Here is an 18284-nt window from a genome sequence, read left to right as displayed (position 1 = left end):
TGTAAATGTTGTGTGTTTTCTGTCATTTTCTGCATTTTTGTTGATGATTTGTGCGTTTTTGGGGTCACTTCTTGTATTTTCCTGACATTTTGTATAATTTTGTTGACAGTTTGTGTGTCTTTGTAGCTATTCTGTAATGTGTTGTTGTGTTTTTGTAGTCATTTTCTTTGTTTTAGTGGTTAGTGTGTCTGTCTCTGTTGCCATTTTGTGTTTTATGAGACTATTTCTGTATTTTCTTTTTAAATTGTACGTGCGTCGTGTACTTTGTGCATTTTGCTGTCGATTTGTGTGTGATTTTGTGTATTATGTCTTAATATTCCTTCCAACTTCTTGAAATAACATTTTTGCGGATTTGTTTTTGGGTGCTGCACAAAATTAGATCGAGGGAACAGTTGCCCATGTCTGGCTTATGATCTTTGTCACAAGAACATTCTGGTGATCTGTGTCTCTTGCGATAGATTAAGTCTGTGATGGTGATGATGGGCTGTAGCCAGGTAACCACAATCGCATATTTACATCCATCCTTTATGGAGGTAGATTTGTGTCTCAATCATTCATAAATAAATAGATAAATTAAATGACTTAAAAAAGGAAAAAACAATCAAAAAAATGTTCACTTCAAATTAAAATTTACATTTTCAATCAAGAAAAAAAAGTGTCCAAATGCAAAAAAAAAAAAAAAAAAAGTTTGAGACACACATAATTGCATTTGAACACATTTTTTTCTTTGATTGAAAATGTTTTATTTTTATTTAAATAATAAAGACTGATCTACCTCCGTAATCCTTCAGCGTCCAGTCGTGAACGCGCACGTTGAGCCATGGAGGGCGGGGCCTCCGGACTGCTGCATCCGCTTGTGGTTGGTGCGCTTGGATCCATCCACAGAGGCTCGGGTACGTGCGAGATGCGGCCATAGTCACGCACTGTCAGACAATCACGACCTGCCGGGATCGCTCGTTTTGCAGCGCATCGGAGCCGAAGTGAAAGGTGAGCCTCCCGCACACCTCCGTGGTTCGAGTCCCCGCACTGCACTCCGCCCTGCGCCGTGTCCGTGAGCGGTTCCTATCCTCCTTTCCCCCCGTCTCTGCATCCAGAGCAGGCCGGGAAACAACCAACATGGATGCTGTGCGCTACAGCAGTGCACAGTGCAGATGATGATGCTTGCACACAGATTACGATCCCAGCATCGCATTCTCACACTGTAATCCTCCTTACACAGAATTTACCCCACGATTGTAATCATATACAGATATAAATAAATAAATAATCACCAGAAAGGAAAATTAGGAAAAACGATTGAAAAAACCCTGCAACGGTTTCAAACGCACTATTAGAGTGGAGCTGACACCCATTTGGAGGCAGGTGTATTTTCTATATGGAATAGCAGTTTTTATCTGCTATGCAGCAGTGTTAATTTTGACAGCAAACATTGATTTAGTTTTAGTTTTAGTCTTTTGAATACACATTTTATTTTTTAGTCTAAATGTAGTCATCAGTTAGTCTAGTTTTGGTTGACTAAATCTGTTACAATTTTTTGCATTTTTTTTTTTTTTACATTTTAATTGCCATTGATCAACCTGATATGGGACTGTATTAGGGTTTGTCCCGCCTTCCACGCAACCAAAGTAGATTTGATTGGATACCTTCCAAAAATAAACTTAGTTCTGATTGGATTTCGACCCCTGTGAACGTTATATTTGAAATTGTATTTGTTGAAGAAAGAAAAAAAAAAAAAAAAACCTGTAGTTTTTGTTGGCATGCATATTTCTTCAATTAGTCTTAGCGTAGTTATTGTCACTTAAAAAATCAGTGCAGACATTTGTGTTCTGCCATGATGTCATTGGTTTACATCACTCAATCAAGATCATTTATACTAGAGGAGAACACTACTTTAAAAATAATTCCAAGATGTAGAGAACTGTGCATTAGCCTTAACATTAACCAGGAAGATTACTAGTAGAAAAACACATGTAACTCCTTTTATAGGTTCTGAGCCTAGCCTGAGCTAGTATGGAAGAAAATCAGAATATCAGGAGAAAACCCACAAATATCTGCAGTATAACGGAGATGGGCAACTTTTAACACAGTGGGGGATAGGGGTGAGTATTGGCAAGGATGTTGCAATACGATATGTATCACGATACCATATTATCACGATACACCGCGATATATTGCAATATTCTACCTAGTTAATATCAAAATTAAACGTAGAGATAAAAAAATCAAGTTGCTGTATATGTTCATCAGAAGATATTGATCATTCAGAGGAAAAATTCAGTCAAAACTATTTTCTTCAAAACATCCTATTTATTATTTATTATTAGTGTTTTTGCACATTTTCACGGAAAAAAAGTAAACCCAGTTTTACACACTGCCATCATAAAATAAAGTGCAACAATTTTCTTTTCACTGAAACTACTGTGTAGAAGTCTCAAAGTAACCATGACAACATAATGACGACATTGTAACAACTGTAAGTGAGAACATTAAGGATAAATCACCCTGAGTTACTGACAATGCACAAAAATAAGAAAAAATAATTTATCCTTTGTATCAGTTTAAACACTGATCTGAACAGATTATAATTTATGAAAATAAAATGACACACATACATACATAAATATTGCAGGCATTACACATTGCCATCATAAAATTAAGTGCATCAAGTAACCATTGCAACACATTGAAAGCATTGTTTTGCACAAATACACAAACATATTGATTAAATATCAGACAAAAAAAAAAAAAAAAAAATATATATATATATATACATATATATTTTTTTTTAAATTGATTTTTTAAATAAAAAAAAATATTTAAAATTGGCACCCAAAAAATAGGGATATATCTTATAGTCCGTTAAGCATATTTACTTGATTTATCAACACTGAATGTATGCATGCACAATACAGGAAACAGTTTGATGACATCATCATCGAAATTAAAAGTAATTAAAGTGTTATTTTTTTTTTTACACAGTATGTACACATCATTATTATTATTTTTTTTTAAACATGAAGACTAAACAATGCAATTCTGCCACACAACAAACCTTTGAAAAAAAAAAAAATACAACCGATTTAAAAAATTTAAATAATACACTGTAAAACAATATAACACCTATAGCTATAGTAAAATGTCCTGAAGGAACAACAACAACAACAATGGTGCAAAAATCCAAAAGCAATGCAAAACAGTGCAATCAATATAAAAGTTTCAGTGGAAGAAAATTTCTACTTTCCTGTTTGGTTTTACTAGTCAGTAACAAAAATCTTAAAACCAAAGAACACAATGTGCAAACAACACAATAGAATTTTAAATTCAAATAAAATAAATATAAATATTCATAAATATGGGCAGAAGATCAGCAGGTATCGTTACAGATTTTTAATATTAGTTTTTAATTACGAGAAACATGTACAATGATTGTAAGATTGTTCACGTTTATTACATATTTTTAAATCATTATTATTATTATTAATAATTTTGAGTTTGCATGTTCTCCCCGTGCTGCGTGGGTTTCCTCCGGGTACTCCGGCTTCCTCCCACAATCCAAAAAGATGACTGTAAGGTTGATTGGAGTCTCTAAATTGCCCATAGGAGTGAATGAGAGTGAATGGTTGTCTGTGTCTGTGTTGCCCTGTGATGGACTGGCGCCCTGTCCAGGGTGTACCCCCGCCAAGCGCCCTATGAGAGCCGGAAATTGGCACCGGCAGACCCCCGCGACCCTGTTAAACGGGAATAAGCGGGTATGAAAATGGATGGATGGATGGATTATTAATTTTATTTGGGGGTGGGTGCAATTTGGTGTCCTAGGCAGCCGCCTGTGTTGCCTGTCGGGAAAGCCGGCCCTGTGCACAGCAGTGGTGGGGCGCAAACTCATACACGCACACACGCGCACTTCTGTGTCCACCACCGCCCTGAAACGGACAGAAGTCTCCGGTATGAAAGCGAAAGTAAACAGGAGTGCATTGCTCCTCTCTTTTAACATGCTCAGGCTGAATACATAAAACAAGCTTGCGCACACATCAAAACATACACTCTAACAGCAGATGCTGCCCCCGCTTTCAGAGCGGGTAGACTGGGGAAGAGGTCCGGCGCTCAGCCGCTTCGCTCCAATCCATCGATATTTTTGTCGTTCGCTCATCGGTTTTCACCTGTGTGCACAAATGTGAGTGAAATAAAGCCGTGTCACGTAAAGCAAACAGCTCTTCGGTGTAAATGAGACAGATAAAACAATGCAACGGGAGCATCTACAGCAGTGGTGCCCAACCTTTTATGACTCAAGATCTACTTTTCAAGTAGCCAACTTCCCAAGATCTACCTGTCAAACCCATAATTGTTTCCCACTCTCTAATATCTGCGGCTTTGGGCCACTTCACAGTCTGTGTGTCTGTGCTCTTTGATCTTTGAAGTTCTAAATCATATACTCTGCATGTTGTTTAAAACTGGTGAATTGTGGTGGTTCTCTCAGCATCAGAGGTACTTCTTGGACTCCATTTTATCAGCTTTATTTTATCTAGACATCTGAGGACCAGTCCAACGACCTCACGTCAGACATTTTTTACCTTATTTCTCGGTCTCTTGCTACAGTTTGTTGGCGTGAAGTATCATGGCTGAGCATCAGAGGCAGCGTTCTCTGTCCACCGCTGGCGAATCGCTTTACCATGTGTTGGGAGTCGATAAGGTGGCCACGTCTGATGACATCAAGAAGTCTTACAGGTGAGGTTGCTGCTGACGCCTTCCACTAAAGGCTCAAACATACTTGAGCGTACATCCGCGAAGCAGAGTCCGCCAGGCCCATTAACTGCAAAGCTCATATTTTACGAGGATTGGCCCTGCCCCCGTGCTATTGTAGTGACACTCACGCTTCTGTTGTCATTCACAGAAAACTGGCACTGAAGTTCCACCCTGACAAGAATCCAGAAAATCCAGAAGCCGCGGATAAATTCAAGGAGATCAACAATGCCCACGCCATTCTGAATGACCCCACAAAGCGTAATATTTACGATAAATACGGATCCCTTGGACTGTACGTGGCTGAGCAGTTTGGAGAAGAAAATGTCAACACTTACTTTGTCCTTTCAAGCTGGTGGGCTAAGGTAAAATGGGAGCACGGGGTCTGGACCTGCCGTAAAATCACTCTGTGGCCTCTTTAACTCATTCTGTGTATTTCTGTGTCTCCTACCATTGTGCGTGTGCAGGCTTTGTTTGTTTTCTGCGGCTTGGCTACTGGTTGCTACTTCTGCTGCTGCCTGTGCTGCTGCTGTAACTGCTGCTGTGGACGATGTAAACCACGGCCCCGAGAGGGTCAAGACCAGGACTTCTATGTGTCTCCAGAGGACCTCGAGGCTCAGCTGCAATCTGATGAGAGAGGCAAGTCTGAACCATTTTACAACACTGCAAAGAAAGAAGCAAAAACAATCCTTCATTTAATCAAATTATCTTGTCTCAATCTTGTTTCTTGGCCCCTAAAGACAAAAATTGAGCTTAAAACTAGTCAGAAATTCTTTAATTATCCAAGTCTCAAGGTACATACACAGAATCAGCAATGAAAACTCACCTGTTTAAAGCGAGGGTAGGCGATTTCCTCCAGATACACTTTTTAGGTTTTTGGTTGAAATTGTCTTAATGTCCTGACAGAAATTAAGATCTTATGTGCTCTGCAAAAGGAATGAAAAAAACCTGTCAACTGTAGCAGCTGTAAATCTGTAATAACTTCGACCAATGGAAAAAAACCCTTGCATGTACGAGGTCACACTGAAAGCGCGTCACCAAAAAACTCTGTTTTTGGTCACGTTTTTTAATATATTTGACGGCAAAGTTTGTTGTTGTGAGTGAGACGGAGCGCAGAGGGGAGGGGCGAGGGGGGTAAAGGTGGAGCCATCAGGGAGGCTACCTTTAAGATTGGCTGGCCTAATTTCTCAAGACAGAATAAGGATTTTGTCTTGAATCAAGACACAAAAGTTCTCATTTATTATTATTTAAACTTTCCAATACAATTGATTAACATAAACGAGACGAACACTTCCACATTCGAGAAACTTTCACCAAAAAATCAAAAAGCCAGTTTTGACATGAATAGTGTCACAGAAAAAAGAGAAACAAAAAAGACAATATTGCAGCATAACAGGTCCTGCAAAGGAAATAAACAACCTTGGAGTATTGTTGTTTCATGGCATTCTTAAAGAAAGATGGCAAGAAGGCAAAACCTGCTTCATTAGTTCTCTTTTTGGACCAAGACAAAGACTTATTTTCTCAATACAAGGCTGTTTTATTTTGTTTTTGTTGGCATAATTACAAAAAATATTGTATGTGTTTGTCAAACAGAGGCTGGTGGTGATCCAATAGTTTTGCAGCCAGGAGCAACAGAGACAACCCAACTAACATCTGATGGACACTACTCCTACCACACCGACACCGGCTTCAACTAACGTCACACACTCCCGTCCTGTCCCAGCCTCGGGGTCCTGCCTGCTTCCCTGTTCCACCTCAGTGAGATCAAATCAAAGGGGCCATCCGTCAGAGAGGGCATCACAAGGGAGAGGGATTAGTAAGCATGGTCCAAATAGGAACTAATGAAGTCAGATCCCTTATACCTTTCCTCGATTGGCCAGCTTTGTTTCTTACCCTCCCTCCCTTACACGTGCAAAAAGACAAAACCAACAATCAGTTACATTTTAATCCCCTGTTTGTGTTTATTTAGCCTTTATCCACACCATTCCTCACCCTTCCCATGTTTACCTAATAGTGTAGCATGCACTATTACAACAACATGAAATCCAGATTTACTTTAGTTTTTGTGCTGTATGTCAGGGTGAAGCAGCTCATGGAGGAGCCAGATAAATAAATAGATTACAGGTTTATTTATTATTCTTAAGAAGAGGAGGAGAAAAGGCTCAATGTGTGTGTGTGTTTGTGTGTGTGTGTTTGCTGTCAGCCGTGCATCCCATCATCAAATGTTTGTGTTAGGACACTTTCACTTAAGTTTGATGATTATTCGGTGGAAAGCATCACCTGCCATATAAGATCTCCAGTTTGTAATTGTGTTTCCTCTAAGTGGTTATAATGGTATTCATGATGATGCTTAATTCTTTTTATTTTTATTTTTTTTTGCAGGCTTTAATGAATTCCTGCTAATGTGAAGTTTACTCTTCTGATAAACAGACCTTAAAACATCTCTTAATACTGTTGTACTTCTATGGGCATGCTTTTTTCAATAATGTTGCCAGTAGGTGGCAACATTACAACATTACCAGCTGCATAGAAGGTTTGGTGATGATAAACACTAAAACCAATCAACAGCTAATACTAATAATAATCTTAAGGTTTAGAACAGCAAAGCATGCTCTAATGCCTCCACCCAGGGTTATAGTCAACATTTAAAGTAATCCATTAAAATGGAAATGTATTCAATTTGTGTAATTTGGGCACATGCTTATGATGCATTGTTAAACTTAAATAACCAACAGTGCTCTTCTCGTTAGATTCATTAAAAGTAAATATAAATTTCCACACAGATTAAGATAAATATGTTAAAATATTACTCTTTACCTTAAAGCCTACGGCTAATATCCTGAAGCCGGAAAACCAAATGTGGCTCTCAAAGCAGTACGTTTGTCAGAATCCTCTTGGATGAGAATTCTAAACAAGTCCAGTTGTTTAAGGTAACGGTACTAACAGTGACTACTAGTCTGTGCAGCCTCGGGGAAGTCCAGTGTTGTTTTGCCATATCCGCTGCTAAAAGGAACACTGACAACAAATTAAGATAAATCTCTAATAGAAAAGAGGTATTTAAATTATAAGAGATCATATTTTTGGTGTATAGATTGAAGTGCAGCTACTGTAAGTCTTTCTTTCCTATTGATTGTTGCTTTATTCTAATGGCCAAACTATTTCTAGACATAGAAATTCATTACACGTGTAACACATTTGTCTAATGTCGCAAATTCCTTGTTTGTGTGTGTGCTCGTGTTCATCGGGATGTGTAGAAGCTCCAGAAAGAACGGAAAGGCCAGGTTTATCGGAGGATCACATGTTTTTGTGTGGTGTAAAAATGAAACGTGCGTGTGGTCACCTCGAAGGAATCAAACTTGATCTTTGGACACCTACATAGGTGTGACGTGCTCACTCAGTCTTTGTGTTTTGAGCTGATGGCTCTTATATTTTTGTTCGATGCTGTGGTCGTTTGTCATTGTGCACTCTTTTAAATTAACCTACTCGTGGAGCCATGATGCTCGTTGGGTATATCACTGGTGAGCCAGCGAGACAGGCAGCTCTGAGTAAAAAGACATATTTCGTACTCTATTCTCGCACACTTTTTGCCATAAATTGCCATTAACATCTTTGCCACTTTGTCGGTTTCATACCTGCTAATGATGCATTTCAAAGGTTTACAATTGGTGAGCCCCTGACGCCCACCCTCTGCTATTAACAGTATGGATGTTGATCTCTGTGGCACTTGTATGATGTGTCCTGTAACCCTTTGATGAAACTTAGATGTTCCTGTCATGGCCTTTTCATTGAAATACTGAAAAAAAAAAAAGCTACTGTTAAAGTTCTGAGTTGAATGCACTGTGTTGACATCAAATATAATGGATCAATGATCAGGAAAAGATTCCATAAAAACACAACATCATGTATAATGTAATAATAGTGAAATGGTTTTACGATGCATCTCCAAAGTTTTATTTATTTCATACCTTGTCATGTTTTAGAAAATGGTTTGAGGTGTTGTGATGTCGCCATTACTATTTGCAAGGAATGGTTTGTTATGGTAGGTGTACATAGACTCAGCCCAAATAAGATATAAACCATTATGTTGTAGCATGGTAACTGTGTGTCTGGAAGAAAACAAGTGGATCATTGGTCTGATTTGCTGTTGAATAAATGTTCCTCAACATTCTGACTTGTGTCTCTGTGTGTGCGTGTGTTCATTACTGGAAAATATTCGACTGAATTGCAGCAGATTAATCAGGAATCCGATGTTGACCCATAGTATGTTAAGGTTTATTTATTCAGACAATTGTTCCTCAGGAAATCAACTTTGATCTTCTGACATACTGTATTTTTACTGACAACTTTCTTTGATGTTTCCTTTGAAGTTTTCTTGACTTCCGCGTAGTAATTATTTTCACCTATGTCCACTATAAATGGCACGAAGCTTGACCAGGTCTTCATAAGTATATTTTCTGTTCCATTCTATGGATTTGTGTGCAGCACTCGTTAACCTATGGCACCAGTATTCAAAGTACAGTAGTTGGTGTGCCTGACTGCATGAAGGCCCAACAAATTTTGCCTTTCAGAATTTCTAATCTGGCTCATTAATTATATTTTTGCATTGAGCAAGTATTGATCAGAGAACAAAAGACCACTGTGTTGAGTTCCAGATATCCATCAGTGAATGCTCGGCTGACTGTAATCTGGAAGAATTATGTATTCAAAATGAAAGTTATTTTCCATGAATTCCAAGTTGCGAGCATTGCTACACAATGTGCTTTCTGATCAGGGCAACTTGACTTGCAAATTGCAATCAATCCCCTGAATTAAAATTAGTTTTACGTTAACGCATTATGGTAGAAGGAGGGTAAGTTTTGATGGTGCTTTTAATATTAGTTTTTGTGAGTTAAACCCATAAAAGCCCCACAACTCAGATTAGTTCAATAAACACAAACAGCAGAATAATATGCATAAATGGGATGTAAAAATATTTTAGTTAGGTATAAGGTATAGATATATTAGTTATTATTATTATTACTAACAGTTGTTTGTTTTTTGTTTTTTTTAAAACTGTTTTCAATTTATTATTATTTATTTACTGTCATTAAAACTCTCAGACATAAATTCCCTGAAAAAGGTGTCTTTTTCAGGGAATATATATATATATATATATATATATATATATATATATATATATATATATATATATATATATGCTAATATGAAAGGATGAGGAATGAGAAGTTGAAGAAGCATAAAACCTGTGGGCATGAACTGGAAAACTGTATCCGTATCTTAATTTTAACAATATCCAAATCAAAAGCACAGTCACGAGCCAAATAATTAGGTACACTTTGGCGGTATAATTTGGATTCCATTTTAGACTTTTGAACTGACTCCCCTTTTGGTGTCATTAATTCAACAAACATATAGTAATTTTCTTCAGAGATCTTTATCCTAATTGACACCACACAGTCACTCCAGTTCCATCACATCCCATTAGTGCTCCAGTGGTTTGGGATCTGGTGAATATGAAGTATGTTGGAGTGAGGTAAAAGGAAACCACTTTTAGATGAGTTGAGCTCATTAAAAGACAGGTTATCTTGCTAATAGAAGTTATCAAAGGGTCATAAATGGAAGATCAAAGACAGCAATAATACCAAAAGTACTCAGAGAGCACAAACCTCCGCCTTTCATGCTCTTTGCCAGATATTTGCCTTAATCTGATCAAAGGGATGAAACCCTTTGAGGAAATTGAGGAACAAATCCAACAGAACTTCATAAAAATCGATCAATTACGAACCAAGATATGGATTTTTAAAATTTCGCCAATAAGTAAATGGATTTTTCAATTTTTAAAACTGATCTAGGATCAGAATATTGATCCAGATCTTCTGCAATATTCAATGGAATATTCCATGGCGTAAGGTTTGTCATTGGTTAAAGATTTGTCAAAATCTGTTAAGTACTTTTGACGTAATCCTGCCAACAGACAAACAAATGAATTAACACCGGTGAAAATATTACCTCTTTGGCTGAGTTAAATATACGCTTAGTGTACACTGAAGAAGAGAAATAGAATAAAACATCTTCTCCACCAGCCTGAACAGGTAACACTGGGCAGGATACAGTAGACCCACACCTTTCTGTTGCTTACATTTGACCATTCCATCTGAATTTGGCTTTTGAAATTAAGACTCATTAAAACTAGCAATTTTTATTCAGATCAGTCACCTTCATCTACTGTTATCTCCATCTTCATTTGCTGGTTTTTAGGTGACAGAAAGGGAACCTGTATCGTCCATCTGCTACGAGGATCAATATATCAGTGGTCAGAGATGGTCTTCCACTATTATCATTTTATCTTTCTATTGTCTGGAACCATGTTGTACATTCCCATCAGGCGTCTGCAGCTCTCCATATGGAGTCACTGAAATAAAGGAGGCTTTACATGAGAGGTGAAGTATTTTCAAGCACAGTGTCATTCACACACAGCAACCGTGTGTGTATGTGTGTGTGTGTGTTGAAGCTAATTATATCCACAGTGATCCTACCCCCCTCCCTCCTCCCTCCACTCCTCAGCTCATCTGATGGGGATCGTTGGCTCAAACCAACTCTTTAAAACGCTCGTAGGTAAAAGTTGCAGCAATGAACAGAGAAGGTAAAGTCATTTCTTTTATGTATCTATTTGTGTTAAATAAGTTCATCTTTGTTGCTATATCCAATTTATGGCTAAGCTTGTTAATGTCAGTTGAGGTTATAGCATTAAAGTTGGTTGGATGTACTGTATATTAAGCTGCAGTAAGCCTCTGAGTGACGCTTCAGTGTTTATGTTGTGCTGGAAAGTTGAAGAACAATATTGGACCATTAAAAATGTATTTTAATTCATCTATCTTTGCTTGTTCATATGTGACAGTCATTATTTCTAAAACTTTGTTTTTTTTATTTTTCTATTCATAATGTATACCTATCTACTTACTAATGAATGGGTGGGATGCATAAAGGTTTGTTGGAATTCCTACAAATGTTTGTTCTGCCAATGCCAAAAGTAATTATAATTTTATAATAAAATGTTTCTTTAATTATTTTTGAAAGCAACATTGAAATCACGGTTACAACAATATAGTGAGTAAAAGTTGAATTGTTCATTATTTCCAAAAGCTCCAGGCTAAATTATTTCACATCAGCAATTTCATCTATTACACGTACTTATGTTGATTAGACTTTTATTTCCCACTAATGTATTTTAAAACTTCTATAATCTAATATTTGAAGTTATACAGGAGTTTTTTTTTTTATTTTAAGGAAGAAGTTAAAGCTTCACCCCTCTTGAAATTAATTATGCAGGATTTATTTGTTGTTTTTTAAGGCGTGGCTGCATGTTGTCGTTTTTTCTGTTTACAAGAAATAAAATCCGTCATAGTCATTGGGCTCTGAATGACTCATCAAATTTAGAATTCCTTCTGTTGGCTAACGCTATGGGACCAATTAATGTCAAAGGTTTTTTTATCAGCTGACCCTTTGAGTGTGTAAAATCAATTGCGGCAGTGGTTCTTCAAACAATGTAAATCTATGCCCAAATATTTGAATGTACATATCCATCCATACGCTACTAATCTGTGATCTAAAGGTCTTTAGTACTTGTGCTTAGAGGTTTGGTTTCAAATCTACAGCAAGGTTGATAATAGTCTGGTCTTTTTTGTGTTATTTGATAGATTTTAGTGGGGCGTCTTCATCTTTATACTTTTCCACGAGGATTACAGGAAACGGACATTCACCCTCAGGCCTCACAGATGAAGACATTGACCATCTTCGATTCCAACTGGCAAAGGTTGGGTCAGCCTGTTTGAGTTAAAAGGGTTGTTGTAGTTGTTTTCACCGAATTGATTGGATTTTTTTTTCCCGCCGTGCACAGACGGAGGAGGAGATTTACACTCTCAGGCAGGCACTTTTCGGCAAAGAGAAATACGCAGCAGAAATCAGAAGGCAGCTGGGACTCGGCCCACTCAGTAGCATCAAGCAAAATTTGTCCAAAGGCTGGCAAGAGGTGCAGACCTCAACCCCGTAAGTGGACCTGACACCATAATCAAAAGCCTAAATATTAGTGCATTGAGCTTCTCATTGTGCCCACTGTCACAGCAGAACACCTTCTACTCATTGTCTTAGCGTGGCACGATTACGTAACCATGAAAAGCACAAACATGACAGTGGAGGCCATCGTCTTAAGGGGGTGCAATAATCTGACAGCCTCTACGTGTTGTCTTCTCTCTAGATATCTGTCCGCGTCGGCCACTCTGGAAGACATCAAAGACTCCACTGTGTGAGTGACATGTTTCAGAACAGCACGTCATATCTGGCCATCACTGAGTCGTAGTGTAGGGAGTTCCTTGGTGCGTCATCGCGCATGTTTAGCATGAGAAACGTCTAAGAAACATGCAATGGGATTTCAAAGGTCAACAAGGATTGGTGCCCTGTTAATAGCCTTACAGCCTGACTTAGCACAGTGAGCAGAGGTATCAGTAGAGGAGAGGAATCCTGTGCCACCAGATGGACTATACAGCCGCTGACACTCTGAGCTTATTGTTAGCTACGTCACACAGTGCTGCTGCCAGTGTTGGCAATGCTGTTGCATAATATATGGACAAATCGTTCCAAGTGTTCCTGAATTTTCTTTTATTCTTCTCTCCGTTGGTCAGATACGTGACGGCACGAGACGGTCTCTCTCATGCAGGACAGGTGACAACAGCTGCACTGTCCACTGTGGGCGTGGCCATCACCAAGAGGTTTACAGAGATGAGGTATCCATCCAACAATATGTCCATCCATCTATCCATCCATCCAACCACCATCCATATTAAACGAATGTTCATTAACTTCACTTTATTCACTCCATTTTAAGGGTGAAAAAAAAAAATTGATTCAACAATATATCGCGATATATCACGGAGCGATTATCGCATCAATCCAAACAATGTCCAAATCAATTTTTTTAATCAAGTTTTTTATGGAAAAAACATTTAATTGCACGAACATGCATAGCACGTAAACACCTGGTCATAAAACATACTGGGCACTTTTATAAATGTATGTGGTTACTTTATTTTTTAAGAATTTAAGAACTTAACAGAATCAGAATCTGTTGTAAAAGCAAAGGTAAAACTTTCTTGAAAAATGTAATTTGACAGTTTGATAAACATACCAATTGTTTTTTATATTTGTACTTGAATTACAGTTGGTTACCATTTACTCACAAGTTAAAAAAATTGAAATAAACTGTAATTCATACCATTTTGTACTTGTAAAGGTGAAATTTGTAATTATTGATATTAAGATATATTGCGATTTATATCGTATTGCTTAGTATCGGGATGTATCGTATCGTGACATGCAAATCGTGAATCGTATCATATCGTCAGATTCACGGCACTGCACACCCATAATCCATTCTGTTCCTTTATTTCACTGACGATTGTACAAGCAAGCAGAAAAAAGGCAGTGGGCATACTTTTGCCACCAAGTCAGAAAAACAACGAGTGTCTATTTGTACAGATGCCGTATGGACAACTCCTGGTGCTATTGGTACGTTTACCAAAGTACACGTACGTAGCGTCTTAGGGTTAGGGTTAGGTTAAAGCCCTATATCGCAACAATTTTTAGGGTTAGGTGAAGGGTTAAGGTTAGGTTTACGGTTAGGTTGAGTCTTAGTCACGTGACCTGAAATGAGGGGCGCTGCGTACGAATGGAATGTCGGTATATTGATACGGCAACCGTACGGATGGCCACTGCCAAATAAAAAAGCTTATACCAGTGGCGCCGTCAGCCGGAATCCTGTAAGCAGTGTGTACAATTTTTATGAACGTGTGGGAAAAAAAAAATTAAAGGTTTTTTTTATTATTGTTTTTGGGGAGGGGATAATAAAGATGCTGGTTTGTAATAGGCTAGACATGCTGAGTCCACTTATTTTTTTAAGCCAATTAATTGAAGCCTAACATAAAGGCCAATGATTGTCATTTACATCATCTGTCACTAACTGATTTTGAAGCATTTGAAGTTTAGAGAGAGAGTTGTGACAACGAAAGTTCGAAATGCTCGACCAGTCACGTGGTTCATGTAGACTCAAATGGGAAGGTTGGCGGCGGATCTGTGCGTACTATGAAATTGAATCCTGGCGGCGCCACTATCAGGTTAGCTTGATAGCAACCGTGCAGCTACTCAATGCAGACAATAATACTCTGACGCTGTGCCAGGCCAGGTCAATTATCAATGACATCACTATAATATCTAGATGCAGCATAAGCTCTCATATGATTATATAGAGCTCCTGTTTTCTACATATATCTAGCATAGCCTCTAGCCTACACAGTTCAATTGATATGTCAACAAAAAAAATGGCTTTAAAAACAGATTGATGTACTTGTAAAAAGAGATTAAAATAGCAAGATGAGAAATCACCTATCATAGTATACTGTAGGCCTACGCCCACATCAATAAATTAGTAAATCCTTCAATCAATCAGACATAGCACAAATAATACTGACACTATGGTTCATTTAGGCTGCTCCAAGGATATGCAACACAATTCTGGCTTTGGTAAAAAAAAAAAAAAAAAAAAAAATCACATTTATTTAACTTGTTTTATTTTACTACTAGCTTTAGTTCAGTGGTTCCTAACCTTTTTCTTGTAGTGACCCCATTTTTATATCGCACATTTCTGGCGACCCCTAAAATTAGTTTTTGATCATGTTAGTTAGAGTAGCCAGGGTTAGAGCACAAAGTGACATGATGCGCCAGCTCAGATGTTTTTATGCTGCATTTTATTTGAACTAGATTTGTATTGGCAAAAGTGAAAGTATAAAATAGTTTAAGATTTATTGTGGTGTTTTAATTTGAAATACATATACATATATAATTTTAATCATTCATTTTCTTTTCTTTTATTATTAATAACATTGCAGGCAACCCCATTTTATCTCCAGGCAATCCCATGGTTGAAAAACGCTGCCTTAGCTATTAGTATACGCAGATATTTTTTTTTCTTCACACCAATTACAAAGTAAAAGTTCTTAAACCCTGAAACCATCTTGGAAAGTCTTCCCTCGGGTACTTTTGTTCAGCCTGTAAACACCTTTAATCCAATTACATTGGTACATCTGGAGGCCAGCAGTGGCTGTTCAGACTGTTGTTATTGTCCTGATAGAGAGAGAAGCTGGTGTGACGTTATCTTTGTGTCTGTTTTTATCTCCAATAGAGCTCTGCCTCTCCCGAGTGCACCACGGTAAGAATAGACAGTAAAGAACTAGCTGAGCTAATGAAGTGTCAGCACACAAATACTCATTTCAAAGCAACTAGTCTGTGAAACTAGGTGTGACTAACTATTATTAGTTGCTTTTTAAATGTTCATTTTAATCTCTTTGTTATGAAACAATGTTTTGTTTAAATATCTTTCTTCTTCTTTATCTCTTTATCCTTTATTTCTCTGTATCTTGCACCACGAGTGATGCCTCCTAATTTCATTGTGCCTTGTGTATAATGACAATACTAAAAACATTCTATTCTATTGCATTTATCATCTACCATATTCCTAAACAAACACATAACTTAAAATATTACCTTATATAAGTTAATAAAAAAAAAAAAACATTATTCTTTCAGATAAGCACAGTTATTGATCAACTTCTTGTACAATGCAAACAATGAGGCTGTTAATCGAAGTGGCGCTTAGGGATCATTGATCAAGACATTTTACAAAGATTTTTCTAAGAATGACTTTCGATATTATTAATAATGTGTTTTTAAATTATTTTTTCAATTAATTTTTTTTTAATTTATCAATTGACATGTATTTTATTATCCACGTATATTTGTTTGAATTAATTTGTTAACATTTTAAAATAAATGTTTATTTACTTGTGTTTTTTCACTTCATTTGAATGACTTGCTTACTTTTTCCTTTCTTTCTTTCTCAGTCACAACATCAGTGTGCCCTCCATGAGGTAAAACACCACCAGTCTTCTCCTAGTTACTGCCCGTCTCGCTGAAATATCTGAATATTTATTGGTTCTCCCGTCTCCTTCCAGACATTCCAACACCTTTAAGTCCTTTGAGGAAATGGTTGGAAACGTAAAGGTGAGTTTTAAAGATAGCTCTCCTCCTGGCTACTGTGCTGACCTCCTGTCTGAATCCTCAGGGCAAGATGACGTCCAGTCAGAGCAACAATGAAGACATCGGGGGCTTTGAAAAGAGACCCTCGCGTCAAAGCACATGAGATAAACCCATAACATTAAAGAATTAATATTTTCATACCTTGTAAAGTTTTGAAAGTTGTTATCTGTCTGAGTTTGTCCTCTTTTCTTTCTAAATGTATTTCATGTAAATAACTTGTTAGTAGGCTATGTGTTAAATTTGTAACCTGTATTAAGTATTGCTTTATTGAATATGGGAATTTAAAGTACGTGTATTGTGTAACCATAATGGCTTTTGTAATTCAAAATTTTATAATTAAAGTAATGTCGTGCTGTGATTTGATCGATGCTTCATGTTTGAAATCATACTTTGTGATATTCAATTCAATTCAATTCGTAAACAGCTTTATTGGCATGACAAACCAGTTTACATTGCCAAAGCAAGTGTGACATAGAACGAAAAATATATTAACAATAGCAACATTTGTGTTGTGCAAAAAAACAATAATAAAATACAAATAGGGTTTCACTATAAATATGTAGAACAAAATTTGCAAGTGTTATAAAAGGTGAAAATGTTAAGTACAGAGTCGTACATATATCCATTACACACACAAGTGTGCATCTGGTTATACATGTCCACAAACACTTACATGCATGTATATAAATATACATGCATGCATGGGCAGACTATTTCTATATATACATAAATGTAGTGAGAGTATTAAGTTCTATTTAGAGCAGTAGGTCATTAAAGTGACGTTTCCTGTCTCAGCAGTTTAAGAATCTTGCTGCTGTGTTTGCACATTGCTGGACTTCTGTCAACAGAATCCAGGTCATTACTGAGAATGACCGCTAGATGGCGTCATACACTCTTCATCCGACAAAAATGATTTTTTTTTGCTCAAAAAAAAAAAAAAACCAACGTATTCAATTTTGTTTTAAAAGTGAATGGACACGTGTTATATTTGTTTTTTGGATTATGTTAGGGTTATAATCTTAGTATTATATTTTTCAAAATGTAAAATATTACCCATATGTGGCTATAGTTGATTATAGAATTTCTTAATATAGCATGAATATTGTATTCGGTGCATCCCTAATATCTACACATATCTGTACTGTGTTTCTGGGGGGTCTAAAAATGGGGGAACTATTGGCTTAGGTTATGATCGTGTTTTACAAACACGTAAAAATAAATCTCTATGAAAGTGGATTAAACGCAGTAGCGTCGGAAGAGAAAAAGTAGTTCCCTGACCGGGAATCGAACCCGGGCCGTGGCGGTGAAAGCGCCGAATCCTAACCATTAGACCACCAGGGAAGATTATATATATATAATAAGGGGCGTGGCCTAAATCTGCCTTACAGTAGAGTGAGACCGTT

General features: G+C 37.2%; 2 protein-coding genes and 1 non-coding gene across 3 annotated transcripts; 2 read left to right on the top strand and 1 right to left on the bottom strand.

Moving 5' to 3' along the window:
* The first annotated feature begins 818 nt into the window (after positions 1-818).
* On the top strand, positions 819-8284 carry dnajc5aa (DnaJ (Hsp40) homolog, subfamily C, member 5aa). Its single transcript, XM_028453871.1, has 5 exons — positions 819-987; positions 4594-4722; positions 4889-5102; positions 5205-5376; positions 6331-8284. Exons 2-5 carry the CDS (start codon positions 4613-4615, stop codon positions 6432-6434), a joined length of 600 nt encoding a protein of 199 aa, XP_028309672.1. The 5' UTR covers positions 819-987; positions 4594-4612; the 3' UTR covers positions 6435-8284.
* A 3011-nt stretch (positions 8285-11295) lies between these two features.
* Positions 11296-16988, top strand: LOC114467365 (tumor protein D54-like). Its single transcript, XM_028453586.1, has 9 exons — positions 11296-11380; positions 12435-12550; positions 12635-12783; positions 12992-13039; positions 13416-13517; positions 15968-15994; positions 16686-16712; positions 16797-16845; positions 16907-16988. Exons 1-9 carry the CDS (start codon positions 11368-11370, stop codon positions 16982-16984), a joined length of 609 nt encoding a protein of 202 aa, XP_028309387.1. The 5' UTR covers positions 11296-11367; the 3' UTR covers positions 16985-16988.
* Positions 16989-18150: 1162 nt separating this feature from the next.
* On the bottom strand, positions 18151-18222 carry trnae-uuc (transfer RNA glutamic acid (anticodon UUC)). The gene has a single exon. It is a non-coding gene; the product is annotated as a tRNA-Glu (tRNA).
* Positions 18223-18284: the final 62 nt, after the last annotated feature.

The sequence above is a fragment of the Gouania willdenowi genome, chromosome 7, assembly GCF_900634775.1.
Source record: "Gouania willdenowi chromosome 7, fGouWil2.1, whole genome shotgun sequence".
Taxonomy (NCBI): Eukaryota; Metazoa; Chordata; class Actinopteri; order Blenniiformes; family Gobiesocidae; genus Gouania; species Gouania willdenowi.
This window is presented reverse-complemented; position numbering and strand designations above follow the sequence as displayed.